This window comes from Eurosta solidaginis, chromosome 4 (assembly GCF_040869045.1).
Source record: "Eurosta solidaginis isolate ZX-2024a chromosome 4, ASM4086904v1, whole genome shotgun sequence".
In the NCBI taxonomy this organism is placed as follows: domain Eukaryota; kingdom Metazoa; phylum Arthropoda; class Insecta; order Diptera; family Tephritidae; genus Eurosta; species Eurosta solidaginis.
Genome location: NC_090322.1, coordinates 50,644,708 through 50,660,936, shown reverse-complemented (window position 1 = coordinate 50,660,936; position 16,229 = coordinate 50,644,708). Strand labels below are relative to the sequence as shown.

Genomic DNA, 16,229 nt, shown 5'->3' with positions numbered 1-16,229 from the left:
TAATGGAAGGTGAGTGCTCTTTTATTAGGAGGTGTAATTCATTAATGTTTTTGAATATTCCTTTTATGTTCCAGTGAAGAACATTAAAGGCCATAATCTTTAGCAAAACTGACGTTCAGGATGTCTCCTGAATCTGCGTTGGAAAATTCTATGTTAGAATTTGGCAATAAGTAATAATTGCTGTTTTGAATCAATTGCTGACTCAGTCGAGTTATAGGCGAATCGATTGTTGTTTGTTTATTTTCGGTAGTAATTGTGGTTTCTTGGTTTGGTGCTAAAATTTCTGAGGTTATCGTTGCTACACTTGCGGCGTCATCGAAATCACAAGTGTGGTTATCTGCTTCTTTGTCAAAAGAAGTTTTATTTTCAGGTAATTCATTAGTTACTTTGTTCTTAGTAATGTGTTGTTTTGGTGTAGTGGTATCATTGTTGCTGGGGTTGGTTACTCCAGCGAAAGAGAATGGAACTGAAGCTCTACGCTGAATTTTAATTTTTAAAACTTCTTTCTGTTCAAGGAATTTCGCACATTTGTTAAAGTTCGATGGGTGTATTTCTTCGCAGTTGACGCACTGTTATCGTGGGGTGGGAAGCTGCATGTTTGGCACCGAGCAGGTTTATGGCAGTGTTTTTTGGTGTGACCTAGCTCTTGACATTGTTTGCAACGCATAGGATTCGGGAAATATTCCCTTACTCGCGCTTTGTGCCATGAAATGTCGATTTTTTCTGGTAGCTTGTATAGGTCGAAAGTGAGCAGTATTGCTCCAGTATGTACAGCTTTGTTATTTTCCATTTTTTTAAACTTGAAGACATTTATCACTCCTTCGGAGGCTAGCTCCTTTGTGATTTCTTCATCGGAAAGGATAGTAAGGTAGGGTGCAAAAATCGTGCCTTTGACGAAATTAAGATTTTCATGAAATTTGCAATTAAATTCACAAATTCCTGGTAGTAGCTTAGCAGAAATGAATTTATCAGCGGATTGTTTGTCTTTCACTAGCACCAATAGGCTGCCGTCCCTAAGTTCTGTGATCTTTTCAATATTTTTGCTTATGAGCTCTAGAGATCTTTTCACAGCAAAGCACGAGTAAAGAGATAGAGGTTTTTTTCATCAGTAGCAGAGACTACAACGTACTTGGGATTAGGAAGGTTAGTATGGGGTGTTAGATTAGGGAAACTATCAAATGGTTTGGATATTCTTTTTTTAGCTTTGGAGCTGTTTTCTAAAATAGAAAACCTATTGCCCCCATGGCTTGTTGCCCCGGGGGCATAGTTAAAGATAACCAAGATTACACTATATTTAAAGCAAGTGGGCACTCTAAAACACAAAATGTGCTAAAGGAATTTTAGTTAGCGGTATTTGTTGTTTACAAGAAACTGCACTAAGTGCGAAGGTAAAGTCAAAGAGAGAACGCAACTGAAATACAACCGTACGCAGCGAATGCTAGTCGATGACTGGGAAACATTTTTATTAGTTCATGTTAAATGTGTGCTAGAATGCATAAATAGTTGGTGGGTGAACTGTCCAAAATTCACATTTTTAAACGTTTACCTATAACGCGAAATAAATTAATTTTATTAATAAAATTGTAGCGCGAATGCATTATTACAACTTTAATGAATTAGTTTAAAATAAAGGTAAGTAGGAAAAGTTGTTAAATGGTGTTTTGTGAAATTGTAAATCTGACGCCACTTTGGCTTCATCAAACAAAGTGCCGTTAGTTTTTCAAGTGCAACTGCATAGCATGCGTACGATTGTGAGACAACTTATGTACATATTTACAAGCATATATACATACGTACATGCTGTGGAAGTGTAGCAAAGAATAAAGTTATTATTTGTATTTAAAAATGTATGAACAATTTTAAATATCTCTTTCAGGATGGCAGAAGATGAAAAGCTATTGAATTTACTTAAAGATTGGACGTTAGAAAGTATTTTCCCCATTCTCAAACGTAAGGTTTTTACAATAAACTTTATATGTGACCTAAAGTCAAAGTATTTTGCAGAATCGGGCGTTGGTGCAGATGAGCTTCAATATCTCACTGAAACCGACTTAAAAAAAATATTTCCGGATTTGAAAAATTTGGGAATTAAAGCTAAATTTCGTTCGAAACTACTAAATTTGAAATATGTTAGTATTACGTAATGCGTATTGTGTATGCTCAAATTTTTGAAAATTTTTGTCCATAACAATTTTATTTTAGAATGCAAATACATTGCAGCCCCCAATTGCTCAAAGTGACATATTTCATATAGAGGTAAAATCTGCTTATTAATACTTTTATTAGAAATATTAATATACATTTTACTGCTATACTTATTTTCAGGAATTGCAATCAATTTTGGAAGCAACACCCATTGGACGCGATGCTCTGGAATATTATACGCATAACTCAACTTTGACACCACAGCATCAGCAAGCAATTGTCAATTGTGTTGTGGACTATTTCATTCTAAAGGGCCATACGCTACAAGTGAAGGACATGCAAAGTATAGCAGAATGCATATGCAAGCGATTCTGTGGTGAGCTTACCGTGAGTATATATATATATATAGATATATATGAAAATATTTTTTCATTGTTGCAACCTAAGTCGACTTAAGAAATTTAGCCAGTTGAAATTTCTTCTGGCGATTCTTTTTAACTTAACCAAACATGTTAGATTTAGTCGTTTGTAGGCAAAATAATAAAATACAAACCAGTAAAAGTCCTGAAAAATTACACGACTTTGTTATTAAAAACAGCCAGAACAACTTTCAACTGGCCCCCAACTCCAATCATCATTAATTTATTAAATCGACCTAGGCTGTTATTGCTTATGACCACAGATATATACCCCACCGTATATTTATAAGCCTTTGACAAAGTTTTACAAAGTTTATATATGCAGATGTGCACACCCATCCTAATACTATAACATGATATATGTGTATGCATCAGAGATCTGCTTTCAGTACTAATAAAATTAGTGCACTTAATCATGAGCCAAAAAATTGTATCTAAATGTGGTCTTAGTCAAGTACAGACAAATACTATGATTGATTAGCACATAAAATAGAAAATACATACGAGTGCCCCGTAACACATATGACTCATACATATATGACATTGTTGAGTATAAACCAGGCATGCTTAACCAACGAAACGATATCATTTCGTTACGATAATCAACGTTAATAAACGAAACGAAGTCATTTTGTTTCGTTTATTAACGTTAAGATCGTCAAATTAACGAAATGATTTCGTTTCGTTTTCTGCCATATCAAAACGAAATCAAATCGTTTATGTTGATTATTAATTTCAAACTATGCTGGCAAAGCTGATTGATGGCGGAGTCATTAAAGGTGAAAGCATTATCCAAGCTGATTGCAACTTTTCTCATGAATTTTGACAGTACGAACATTTCTCAGAGTATTTTTGACATTACCACCAACGAATTACACAAACAAATTACATAGAGTTTGTGTGTGTATGTGCGCTCGTTGTTGCCACCTTACGGCTTCACCATGGCTATAGCATTGCCAGCACAATTCAAACATAAAGTATCACGTTTTCGTTAACGTTTTTAACGTTAACGAAAGCTTTTCGTTTCGGTTAAAAACGAGATACAATTTATCTTGATAATTTCTTTATCGATAATATTTCGAAGTGTTTCAACGGAAACGGTGGAAATTTTTTGATAAACGATTAGCTTAACGTTAAGGTGCATCCCTGGTATAAACTGATGTCATATTCACTTTAACTCAGTAGCACTTTGATTTCGTATGTAATACACTGTATACTTCGTTTATCATCAGATTTACTTTGGCGCTGTATTCAGTTTAGTTTCGTGTACATCGTTATGTTGCTAGCGTCAGAAGACTGATATGACTTTATTCATTTTATTGCACTATTAGTCTTACTTATTCCAATTAGTGTTTTCGTATAACACAGTTGACTTTGTTGCTCAATAAGTCAATTGAGCATTGAACTGCTTCGTGGCTTATGAGCGGTTATTCATTTTACGAAGCATGACTATGTAAATGGGTGTTAGTGAATATAAGTGCTTGATATTATTTGTTTGCATACGCACTAATACTCATTTTTTGGTTAGTCCACTAATAACCTTAAAAGATGAATAATTGCAGCTCACTTGTATGCATACCTGGGCACAGTGCACTAAATTTTCATTTCCACTACCACTAAACCACCAAAATACTAAATGCATGTATTTAGTGGTAATGGAAATTTTCCACTATCCACTAAATGCATGTAGGGAGTATTTCGGGGGCAATTTGAAATCATTTTAAGAGCATTTTGCAATGATTTTGGGATCATTATGGGGTCATTTGGGGATCATTTTTGAGTCATTATATAGCGTAAAATAGAATACGGCCACTGCATAGCTACTTAATTTCAAATAGGCAACGTACTTCTATCGTCGTGAAAAGAGGGCATCAGGAAAACTATATGACCGTTATTGCAACGTTCGCAAAAAGCGTAGATTATCACTGACACAAAGTTATGCGAGTACTGTAGTAGATTCGGATTCTTTTTGCGAAAATGTTTTTGATGAGATAGAAGACAATGTTTCTGAAACATATAAAACATGGCTAAAATACAACGAGTCACCATTGGAAGAAGTTGAAGAGAAATGGAAGAGAACATTTGCGGCGCGGAGAAAATCAGTTCTAAATTTGTCAATAACTGATATGATTTCAGAATGGCCTCTCTACAAAAGTAGCATACTAGGCCCTAAACTGGTAAGTTAGAGTAAAAGGACCATTAACCGGGTGGCGTTTCCAGAACGTGCTGTCCCACAATATTTTTGAAGAGCATGGCATTTCAAAGTGAATGTGTATTTAATATAATTTCAGCTAAAATAAGCCAGTTTTTTATAATATTCTGAGATGGCCGTTTTGTAAAATTTGGTTAACTCCCCTGAACTTTGTGCAAATTTTGAAACAAATTTTTCTGTGATTCATGTTATGAAATTTTCACACATCTTATTTCAGATTCAAAGTGACTTTACAACGTTGTACAACGAGATAAGTGCTTCGGTTTTCGTAATGTGGGAGAAATTTATACCACACATAATTAAATTGTACAGAGATGATATTAAGGATAAAGCTTCGAAGGAGATTTTATCTAAAATTGACTACAAATCAATTAATACTGGTAAGGAAAATTTTTTCTAAAGCTTAACTATCTTAGAATTTAAACTATTTAATTATTTACATTTAGACTCCAGGAACTGTATAATTGCACTTTTGTTGAATGCAGTCATAACTCCTACAGCGAAATACAAATTTAATGGAAAGCTAAAGAAGGTGACCATAAATGAGGCCATGGAATGTTTCATTTTGTACATCAAATCCGCGTCAATATTAGAAGAAGAAATTATTTGTATGAGACAACGTTTCGAGCAGCAAAATGTTACCCTACAACCCGTAATAGTTGTTGTAGGAGATAGTATAGTTAATTTAAGCGACTTTTATATTTATTGCGATGGGTTTAAGTTTAAGTTATCATCTTTCGTCAAATGTCTAGATGTATGCTTTCAAATTTTTCATGTTTTCAACATTCCTTATCCTGTTTATTGCAAAGGCGTCTGGAATTTTATTCAACATTTTTTTTATAACATCTACACTTCACATGATGAAAAATCATCGAAAATAACCGGCTTAATTTCACATTTAACTGCACTTTTAAAAGACAACTAGAATTTTGGTTCAAAATGTATATCTGCCTTGTCTGTAGGGAAAAATTTGAAAGCATACAGCAAATTCCTAATCACTTCAAAAATGTTCATAAATTAAAAAATCATGGAATTTTTAAGTGCTGCCAAAAAAATTGTTTGCAGCACTTTTCAAGCAAATATTCGTTTTCAAAACATTTGAAACTACATCATGAGAAAGATGATAACTTAAATTTCATATCTGAACCTAAGCAAAGTATTATTGATTGTTGCACATCCGGAATATCCGCCATAAACTGTATGGATAGAAATGATATAGCCAACAATGAAAGTACCAAATTCGACTTTTCAAATGAAATTTTTAAATCTGCCTTGACATTAAACTTCTGAATTATATGCAAAAGAAAATTTTTCATGGAAAGATGCTGTGGATATTCAGTCGAAAATTACAAACTTGTAAAACTATTGTTTCAAATATTAAGTTATGTGTCTTAAACCCATTATACTCTTCCCAAACTGAAAACGCCTCCAATCCTTTTCAAAATATACAAACTGAGCATAAATTTACGCAGTATTTGGCAGAAAATGATTTATTTAAGCAGTTCACCACACATTCTGTAAATACCCAGCAAACACAGTTTCTAACGTTTGAGAAATATTGTAATTTTACATTAGAATTCTAATGTAGTTCTCTAATGCATTTCGAATCGAAAACTAGGTTAGAATTCAACTGTGAAACGATTCGAATAACACTAGAAATTCGATGTTATGATTATTTGCACAGTTATAGATTATTTTCACGACATGGTCACTCATCCTTAGAGTTATACAAACAAAATAAAAATGGATGTTAGCGCGCAACAAACCAGTACACCCTTGAGTACCTAAAGTTACAAATTTATTCTACTTCAAAATGCAACCGTGTGTCTGTATGTCAAGTAAATCGCCTACACGAGTTCAACTGACGTTAAGGCATTGCATTGGATCCTTTGCCTTTTCCCTTTCTTTTCGTTGGCGGTGTTGAACAAGGAGGACAAGCAGCACAAGTATTTTAGCGACCACGACCACGCTTATAATTAGATTTACAATCATATAATTGCAATATAAGTTAATCATTTCCTTTGTACAGAATTACACCTGAATTAAATGAATTTTACAAGGTAATACAGCTTAAAATACGTGTTATTTCTCCACCCGCCAACATTCTAAAATACTTGTGGAAAACGACAAACGAAAGCACGTTGTGGAAAATATATTGTTTCTACACATCCGCCATTTGCTAACACGCCATGAATGACTTGCAAAATTCCGAAGTTTCCCTTGTTAGTGATGCACCTCCGCTTATTGGTGCATGCAGCAGTAATCCACAATCACATGTTACGGGGGGTAATTTATCAATTGGAACACCTGCTACCACAATGCCAGGGAGTGTGTCCGGAATATTTTCCACGAATAGTGCTTACCAAATGTCACCATACACATCGCTACATGCCGGGCTCGGAGGCCTGGGTGTACCCATAAATCAACAGCCATGTTATACTAGCACACATATGATGCATAACCAAGTTTCTCTTTATAATAATGTGCCCTCATATATTGGTAAACCTCAGCTAAACTCAACGTTTGCTCACCCATCTGGATGCGTGTACGGTCAGAGCCGTCACGGACCGAATAGTACCATTTTCACATCCATTCAAAGGGGTAACGACCAGCATGCATCGCAATTGCCATTCGATACATCACAGGCTAACGTGGGCACTGCATATATAGGAACATATGGCGCTGCCGCACCATACCAACCCGTCTCACCCGTGCACGGCTGTTCCGGGCAACCACATGGAGGTTTAGCGCCCGTCAGCGACAGCACGTGGGGTGGTCTATACACTCAGCCTCGATACAATCTGGGCGTAAGCCTGACACCATCGCAAGCGGCAGCACGACACGTGCTTAGTAAAGATCTGCCACACTTCTCTGGAAAAGCAGAGGAGTGGCCGCTCTTCATCACGAACTACGAGCAATCAACTGAACGCTGTGGGTTTACTGAACAGGAAAATCTAATTCGACTTCAAAAGTCACTACGCGGGGCGGCTCTAGAAGCTGTGAGAGGGAAACTAATGATGCCCTCCACCGTTCACCTTGCCATTGCTACATTGCGCATGCTTTTCGGGCGACCCGATGTAATCCACGATACACTTCAGCGCAAGTTGAGACAAATGCCAACAGTAAAAACTGATCAATTGCACACCCTAATCGATCTCGCTCTGGCCGTTCAAAATTGTAGGGCAACGATGCAGGCGTTGGGTCTTAGCGACTATCTTAATGATCCAATGTTGATAAATGAGTTGCTAAATGAGAGGCCAAACTTCCAGGGGATATGAAACTAGATTGGGGTCGCCGTCGAATGACCACGGCTCGCGTCGACATTATAGCATTAGATGATTGGCTTTTCGGCCTAGCATCGTGCCCCAGCCAAGTGACACCACTTAGCTCTCCCACTTATACGACTGGGGAAGAAAAAGCGGGACGAAGGGGCAACAAAAAAAGAGTCCTCATTCACGACAGTAATTCCAAAGGGCATCCTAGAACAAAACCTCCCTGTCATCTGTGTGGCAACGACCATAATCTCTCCGAGTGTCAAGACTTCAAAGCAAAGAGCAGAGATGAGCGTTGGCAGGTGGTGAAGGACAAAAAACTATGCATCCGTTGCTTCGAAACGCATTTGCTTCGGCGCTGTGCATCCAAGAAAGAGTGCGGAATTGACGGTTGTAGAATGGCCCACAACCCACTATTACATAGTCGATCATCTGGAGCTGACAACAGCAAGGTGAACAATAATGACGGGCCCACAGTCCTATTCCATCAGCGCAAATTCAAGAGAACAATCTTCCGCTACATTCCGGTGACTCTTTATGGACCGAAATCAACTTTAGAGACGTTTGCCCTCATCGACGAAGGAGCATCGTGCACACTGATGGATAATAGCTTGGCCGAGCACTTGGGGCTTGACGGTCCCAGCGAAGAACTTTGTTTGAGATGGACAGGCGATATCACTCAACAAGAGGCTAACTCGAAGTTTGTAGGCTGCGAAATATCTGGCAGAGAAGAAAACTCAACGCGATACCGTATGCGTAACGTGCGCACCATCACTAACCTAGAACTACCGCAACAATCTCTAAACGCCGAAGAGCTGGCAGAGCACCATCACTTGAGACCACTGCCTATTGTACCATACACTAATTGCAAAGCACGTTTGTTGATAGGTTTGGATAACACAAAGCTCTCCATTCCGATAGAGGTACACGAAGTCGAGGGTGATGATCTAGTAGCTGCGCGTTGCAAGTTAGGCTGGTCGGTATATGGCCATAAAAATTCCGATCATCCAGTAGAGGAAAGCTTGTTGCACGTATGCCCCTGTACGCGAGATAATCAAGTGGACAGCTTGATGAGAACATATTTTTCCATAGAATCGATAGGTACCAGTCCCACCGTCAAACCGCTCAGGTCAAAGGCAGACGAACGCGCATATACCATAATGCAGAATACAGTCAAATATAAACCATACGAAAAAAGGTGGGAAACTGGCCTCTTATGGAGATACGACAAAATTGATTTACCCGACTCCTTCCAAATGGCTTATCATCGACTTCAATGTCTTGAAAGAAAGATGGAAAAATGCGCCGAATTGAAAGAATTCGTCATGGAGAAAATGAATCACTACATCGACAAAGGGTACGTACGAAAGCTTTCCGCCGGCGAAGTCACTAAAGGGGGTAAGTCCTGGTTCATACCGATGTTCACCGTCATGAATGTTAACAAAAATAAGAGACGAATCGTATGGGATGCGGCGGCCAAGGTGCAAAACACAAGCCTGAACGACGTATTGCTTACAGGCCCTGACCTCCTACGATCGATGGTGGGTGTTTTAATGAGGTTTCGTGAACGACCGGTGGCTATATGCGGGGACATCCGTAAAATATTCCACCAAATACATGTAAGGAAAGAGGACCAGGTGGCGCAACAGTTTCTTTCGTAGGATGGCGATACCAGCCGGCGGCCTGATGTATTGACTATGACTGTTATGACGTTTGGAGCGTCTTGCTCCCCATCTTTAGCCAACTATATAAAAGACAAAAACGCGCAACGTTTCGAGAAAGAGCTTCCTCAAGCAGTGGCAGCAATCGTTCAAAATACATTTGTAGACGATTGGCTGCATAGCGTAGACGACGAAGATGAGATGATTCGCTTAGCTAATGATGTCCGCCACATCCACGGTGAAGGCGGGTTCGAGATGCGGAGTTGGCTGTCGAATTCTGCGCGAGTTTTGCAGGCACTCATGGGAGGATCAGAGTCCATAAACAAGTGCTTTGACGAGCCAGGTTCGGAATCCCAAAAGGTTCTCGGCATGTGGTGGCTGCCGAACAATGACGAGTTAACCTTCAAACATAATTTCAAGCCGGATATTTTTGATGAATCAAGCATACCAACGAAGAAGCAAATGCTCCGAGTGGTGATGACGATATCCGACCCCTTGGGTCTGCTAGGTTTTTTTGTGATCGAGGCCAAGGCAGTTCTGCAAGATGTTTGGCGGTCAGGGGTGGCTTGGGACGAGGCCGTGCATAACAAAGAACGATCGGCGTGGTGGCAATGGGTGCGTAAGCTGAAATACATTAACGACATCCAAATTCCACGCTGCTATCTCCTGGCGAGCCGTAGTGACGACAACCAGCTGCACGTTTTTGTAGACGCCGGTATATCAGCATACGCGGCTGCAGCATTCCTGCGTTCCAACGTAATCGGCGAAGTTCAGTGCAGCCTAGTAGCATCAAAAACCAGAGTCGCCCCATTGAAGCCGCTGTCTGTTCCGAGGCTTGAGCTGATGGCTGCAATTCTTGAGCTTCGGCTCGCTAAATTTATACAACAAGAGATCTCTATACATATTAGCCGTCGTATCTTCTGGTCCGATTCGAAGGACGTGTTATGCTGGATAAAGTCTGACACCAGAAAGTTCCACCAATTTGTGGCCGTACGCGTCGGCGAAATCTTAGAAGAATCACAAGTCAACGAATGGGGTGGGTGCCACCAAAGCACAACGTCGCGGACGACGCCACTAAGTGGAATCCCAAACTCGACGTTAACAGCGCCGACAGATGGTTTACGGGACCGGAGTTTCTGAGACTACCGGACACTTCCTGGCACACATCCGAAATACAACAATCGCAATCTACCCTGGAAACGATACAGCACATAGCAGCTGACATCTCGGTTGAAGAGGGTGCATCACCAGATCCCAAAAGATTCAGCAAATGGGAGAAACTACGTTCAGCACAGATGTGCGTTCTCCGATTTCTTCGATTGACTATAAGAGCTCCGATTAAAAACCCTATAACTCAGATGCTGCTGTACGATACGACTTGCACAAGTGCCGAGCTTCTGATATTTCGTATGTGCCAGCGCGAATGTTACAGCGAAGAACTCAATCAACTGAGAACCGGCGGGGTAAGTCGTAAAAGCTCAATTTACAAACTTTCTCCATTCACAGATAAGTACGGTCTGCTGCGCGTAAAGGGACGAATCGACGAAGCAAGGGGAGTGCCATCAGATCTAAAACAACCGATAATTCTCCCGCGGCATCACAGCGTTACAAATCTCATCGCAGACTTCTACCACCGCAAATTCCATCACCATCACAACGAGATAGTGGTAAATGAGATGAGGCAGCGATTCTGCATTCCGGGATTACGTGCATTAGTGAGAGCGGTTGCAAAGGTCTGTCAACAATGTCGCAACCAACGGGCCACGCCAAATCCACCAGAAATGGGCAGACTTCCGGTAGATCGTCTTGCAGCATTTACTCACCCCTTCGCATATACAGGGGTTCACTATTTTGGACCCTTTGACGTGATGGCAGGAAGAAGGCATGAGAAACGGTGGGGCGTTATATTTACGTGTATGACCATTCGAGCTGTTCACATTGAGCTTGCGCCATCACTCTCGACTGACTCATTTCTACTCATTCTGAAATTGTTTATTGCCAGAAGAGGCGTTCCCAGGCGAATTCTATCCGACAACGGGACCAATTTTAGAGGCGCCAGTCGAATACTGGCGGAAGAGATCGAGAAAATATCGTCTGACGCTATTATGCAAAAATATCCTGAAATCGAATGGTCTTTTATACCACCAGCAGCGCCACATATGGGTGGGGCATGGGAGCGCATGGTTCGCTCGGTGAAATCAGTCTTGATGGACATATTACCAAAAGGTGGTTTGCGCGAAGAAGTGCTGAGAGCTGCCCTAGCTGACGTTGAGAGCATCATCAATATGCGACCACTAACATATATTCCGCTTGACTCACACGAAAGCGAGGCTCTGACGCCAAATCATTTCCTTCTCGGCAATTCAAGCGGCATAAGAGAAAAGGATGACATCGACGTAGGTCTTCCTACACAGCTGAACGAAAGCTTTCGCAATGCCGGCGACTTAGCGGACCGATTTTGGAGAAGATGGCTCCGTGAATACTTACCGGGTCTAACCAGACGCGCAAAATGGTTCGATACCCCCGAAATACCAATCGCTCCAGATGACATCGTCATAATCGTAGACGAGAACACAAAGCGGAACACATGGGTAAGAGGAAGGGTACTAGATGTCATACGCAGCGCTGACGGGCAAGTCAGGAGTGCAGTGGTCAAAACCTCCAGCAGCTTGGTCACCCGTCCAGTGGTGAAACTTGCGCGCAACAAACCAGTACACCCTTGAGTACCTAAAGTTACAAATTTATTCTACTTCAAAATGCAACCTTGTGTCTGTATGTCAAGTAAATCGCCTACACGAGTTCAACTGACGTTAAGGCATTGCATTGGATCCTTTGCCTTTTCCCTTCCTTTTCGTTGGCGGTGTTGAACAAGGAGGACAAGCAGCACAAGTATTTTAGCGACCACGACCACGCTTATAATTAGATTTACAATCATATAATTGCAATATAAGTTAATCATTTCCTTTGTACAGAACTGCACCTGAATTAAATGAATTTTACAAGGTAATACAGCTTAAAATACGTGTTATTTCTCCACCCGCCAACAATGGAGAAAAGTTGTGTGGAAATATTATAAGCTGCGAAATAAAGTTTTTTATTAACAACAATAAATACTAGTAAATGAAAATGAATCAAAAAAAGTTGAAAAGGGAAAGCGAGCAGATTGTTGAAGTGCTATTTGAATAGCTAAAGAAAACGCTTCCTCATCCGTACCTCAAACCAACGCTGAGCTCAATCCTGAGGGAATAAGTGGAAGCGACATTTTTAACACATTAACTAGTAATGTGAAACATACGATAGGATTTTGAATTATTTTTATCTTATTATTTATTATTAAATGTGCCAAAAATCCCCTTAATACAAAAAGCATTTGAAATATGTTCATTCTTAATAATAATAACCCTATAACTACTTAAAAGTATTTGATATAATGAAACATTGAAAATTTCGCTGATTTTAAATAATTGAATTTAATTGCGCATCACTTCAAAATTCTCATTAGAAACCCATTAGAAGTCGACGTTAGAATTCGATTAGAATTCTAACCCTTTTCTCGATATCGAGAACGAAGTCCCCCTTTTTGTCGAGAATGCTATAATTCGCGCCAGTTTCGCAAATCGTCCTCTAACCTTCTACCTTAGAGGAATACATTAGAATTCGATTCTTCTTCTAATCGTTTTCTAACCTAGATGTTTGTTGGGTAACGAAATAGGAGAAAAAAATACTTGGGCTATACAATTTTTAAAGTACGAAATCAGAAGCATATATGTTTAGTTTAAGATTTCATTTAAGGAAAATTTTTGAAGTTGACACACTGCTTACAGATACACTAAAAACACAGAATTTTTGAAGAAAAGTTCAAATTATTCAAATTTTGTCAATGATTCTCTGGTTAAAAAATCGACAATAGGTCTTGATAAAATAGTATTACCATATTTTTTGTATGTAGATGATTTTGAAGTAAACAATCCATTAGGCAGCCATTCGTCTAAAGATTCTATGTGTGGAATATACTTATCATTTCCAACTATTCCCGATCATTTAGCCTCAAATTTGAATTATATATTTGTAGCAGGAATTATTAAATCAAGTTTTGTTAAAGCTTATGGAAGTAATAAAGCCTTGTATGCACTTAAGGAAGAAATAAAGTATCTGGATGAAGAGGGGATAAAAATTACTTCTGGGGACAACACTTACCGTGTACATTTTGTTTTAGGCTTGATATTAGGGATAAATTGGGTGTCTCGGTTTTAGTAAATCTTTCAATTGTAACAAATATTGCCGTTTATGCAAAAGAAGCAAGGGAAATATGCAAACTGATTCAAAGGAATGTGAGCAATTTTTACGAAATGAAGATAATTATAACGCAGACCTCAACATGAATGATCCAAAAGAAAGGGGAATTCTTGAAAATTCAATATTTAATGATATCGGCACGAATGTTCTAACTATTCTGCAGATATTATGCACGACATTTTTGAAGGAGTTTGCCGCTACGAACTGTCCAAAAGTATTTTGTGTTTCATAAAAAAGAAATTCTTCACCTTAGAATTTCTAAATATGAGAAAAAGAGTATTTCCATATGGAGACCAATAAATTGGTAGTTTTACAGCACAATTTAAGTTGAGTTACTTTCAATAATTCGTTTAGTTTTGATGAAATTTCGGAGCAAATAAGGTCTTTTGTACAAATGCATTTAAATGTCAAAGATCTAATATTTTTTAAAGAAATTCTATATAAAGGAACTTTGTACAAAACTAATTTGTATTTATGCTTAGATTTAAATAATACTGTAACGAATGTTAGCAGCACTGAGCGATGCTATCGTCTCTAAGCCGATGCTAAGCAGTGACGTGAATTCACATCCATAGATCAATCATTATGTATCTACATAAACGAAACAATAATTGCGTCTACCCATAGGTACCATGTACGTATACGAGCAGCGGAGAGTCAATGCACAAACACATGCATATATCTGAGATACTCCTATAAGTATGCAATGAGAAAAACTATAAAATTGTGCAATTGTAGTTACAGCTGAGAAGTTTGAGAGCTGCTGGACTAGTAGATTCTGGAAGTGCCTAGAAGATGCGAAGGTTGAAATCAAAGATTATAAAAGGCGGCAATTGTAGAGGCGCTGGAATTCAGTTTGATTTGAGTTGTCAAGCTGTTTCGACTAAGACGCTATCTAGCGAGCAAGAGCAGTATTATTCGGAATAGTAGAGTTTCATTGGGCTATCAATCAGTTTGGTTATTAAGCAAGCTATTCGTTGCACAGTTTGAGTGTTATTGTGAAGTACTTTAATAAAGGCCATTTTGGATTATTACAAATTGGAGTTATTTATTCAACAGTTTAGTGATTCGAACTTAGCAGATGATTGCAAATAAGAGGATTTGCAGCAAAATCGTTACAATACATTACATGTACGCACACAAGATTGAATACCTAGTTATCGATATGTATTATTTATGTAAAAAAAAATCTATATTATATCATCAGAAATTGAAGTTCAACATTTTGGTGAACATTATAATTCATACATTGTTTAGTGGTTTATCGTAAGATTAAAGGGCGAATTAATGGTGACTTATAACCATAAAGCCATAACCAGATAAAACAGCTGATCGAACCAACCTTATGGAAATCAATGTAATCGATTAATGGTGCCATACCATAACGCTAACTCGATTACATTGATTTCCATTAGGTAGGTTCGATCAGCTGTTTTATCTGGTTATGGCTTTATGGTTATAAGTCACCATTAATTCGCCTTTAAGATACTTATAGTATATGTACATTTAATATTATAATAAATGTACATGTTCAAGAAATTATTCTTGTGACTGTATGTTGCAAGAACAAAATTACAATTATAAGCATATATGTATATTTATGTAAAAAAATGCTGTAATCCATTAATAAATCACAAATCTAAAAAAACAGCTGCATTTTGTTATTTCAACAGATATTACTGCAGATTTGAAATGAACAGTATTTACAACTCAATTTAACAAATTACTCTGTTAATCTCAAATTAACAGAAATCTTTGTTATGTCAGCAAGCTGCACTCTTAATCCTAAGTCAAGGGAAATCTTTGTTGTTTCAACAGTCTACTCTGTTAATTCGAAAGTAATAGAAATACTTTGTTAATTTAACTGTCCACGACTTTAATCTTAAGTAAATAGGAATATATGTTAATTTCACTGCACAAGTATTGATGTTAAACCAACATACGTCCCCGTTGATTTAACTGCTAAAAAGTTTAGTGTCGTGAAAACAAATTTGGTACGGTTGATTCAACCGTATTGTGCAATTAATAAAAAATAACCGTAAAATCGGTGGAATTAACCCCTTTTTTCAATGATTTTACCAGCCTTTTTTTCTGTGTATGTTTAATTCTTTTGAGTTTTTCTGTCATAATAAAGCATAATAATTTAATAAAAAAACTAGAACTCACTAAAGTTTACAAATGTATAAAATAAAATAAAGTAAAATAAAATAATATGTTTTTAACT

At 38.1% G+C, this 16,229-nt stretch overlaps 2 protein-coding genes across 4 annotated transcripts in view; both read left to right on the top strand.

Annotated features, from left to right (window-relative positions):
* LOC137249722 (uncharacterized) overlaps positions 1–5,704 on the top strand; it is a 57,003-nt gene extending 51,299 nt beyond the window's left edge. For 2 of the 3 annotated variants that reach the window (XM_067781505.1, XM_067781506.1), the window contains exons 3-9: positions 1,877–1,950; positions 2,005–2,129; positions 2,203–2,256; positions 2,326–2,532; positions 4,403–4,741; positions 4,994–5,156; positions 5,223–5,704. In XM_067781505.1, the coding sequence (XP_067637606.1) occupies positions 1,877–1,950; positions 2,005–2,129; positions 2,203–2,256; positions 2,326–2,532; positions 4,403–4,741; positions 4,994–5,156; positions 5,223–5,701 (1,441 nt within the window). In that variant the 3' untranslated portion in view covers positions 5,702–5,704. The remainder of the gene's footprint in view (positions 1–1,876; positions 1,951–2,004; positions 2,130–2,202; positions 2,257–2,325; positions 2,533–4,402; positions 4,742–4,993; positions 5,157–5,222) is intronic. The other variant, XM_067781507.1, reaches the window with a different exon arrangement.
* Positions 1–16,229, top strand: part of LOC137249724 (zinc finger protein 595-like) — a 37,057-nt gene that overhangs the window by 15,720 nt on the left and 5,108 nt on the right. The window lies entirely within an intron of this gene.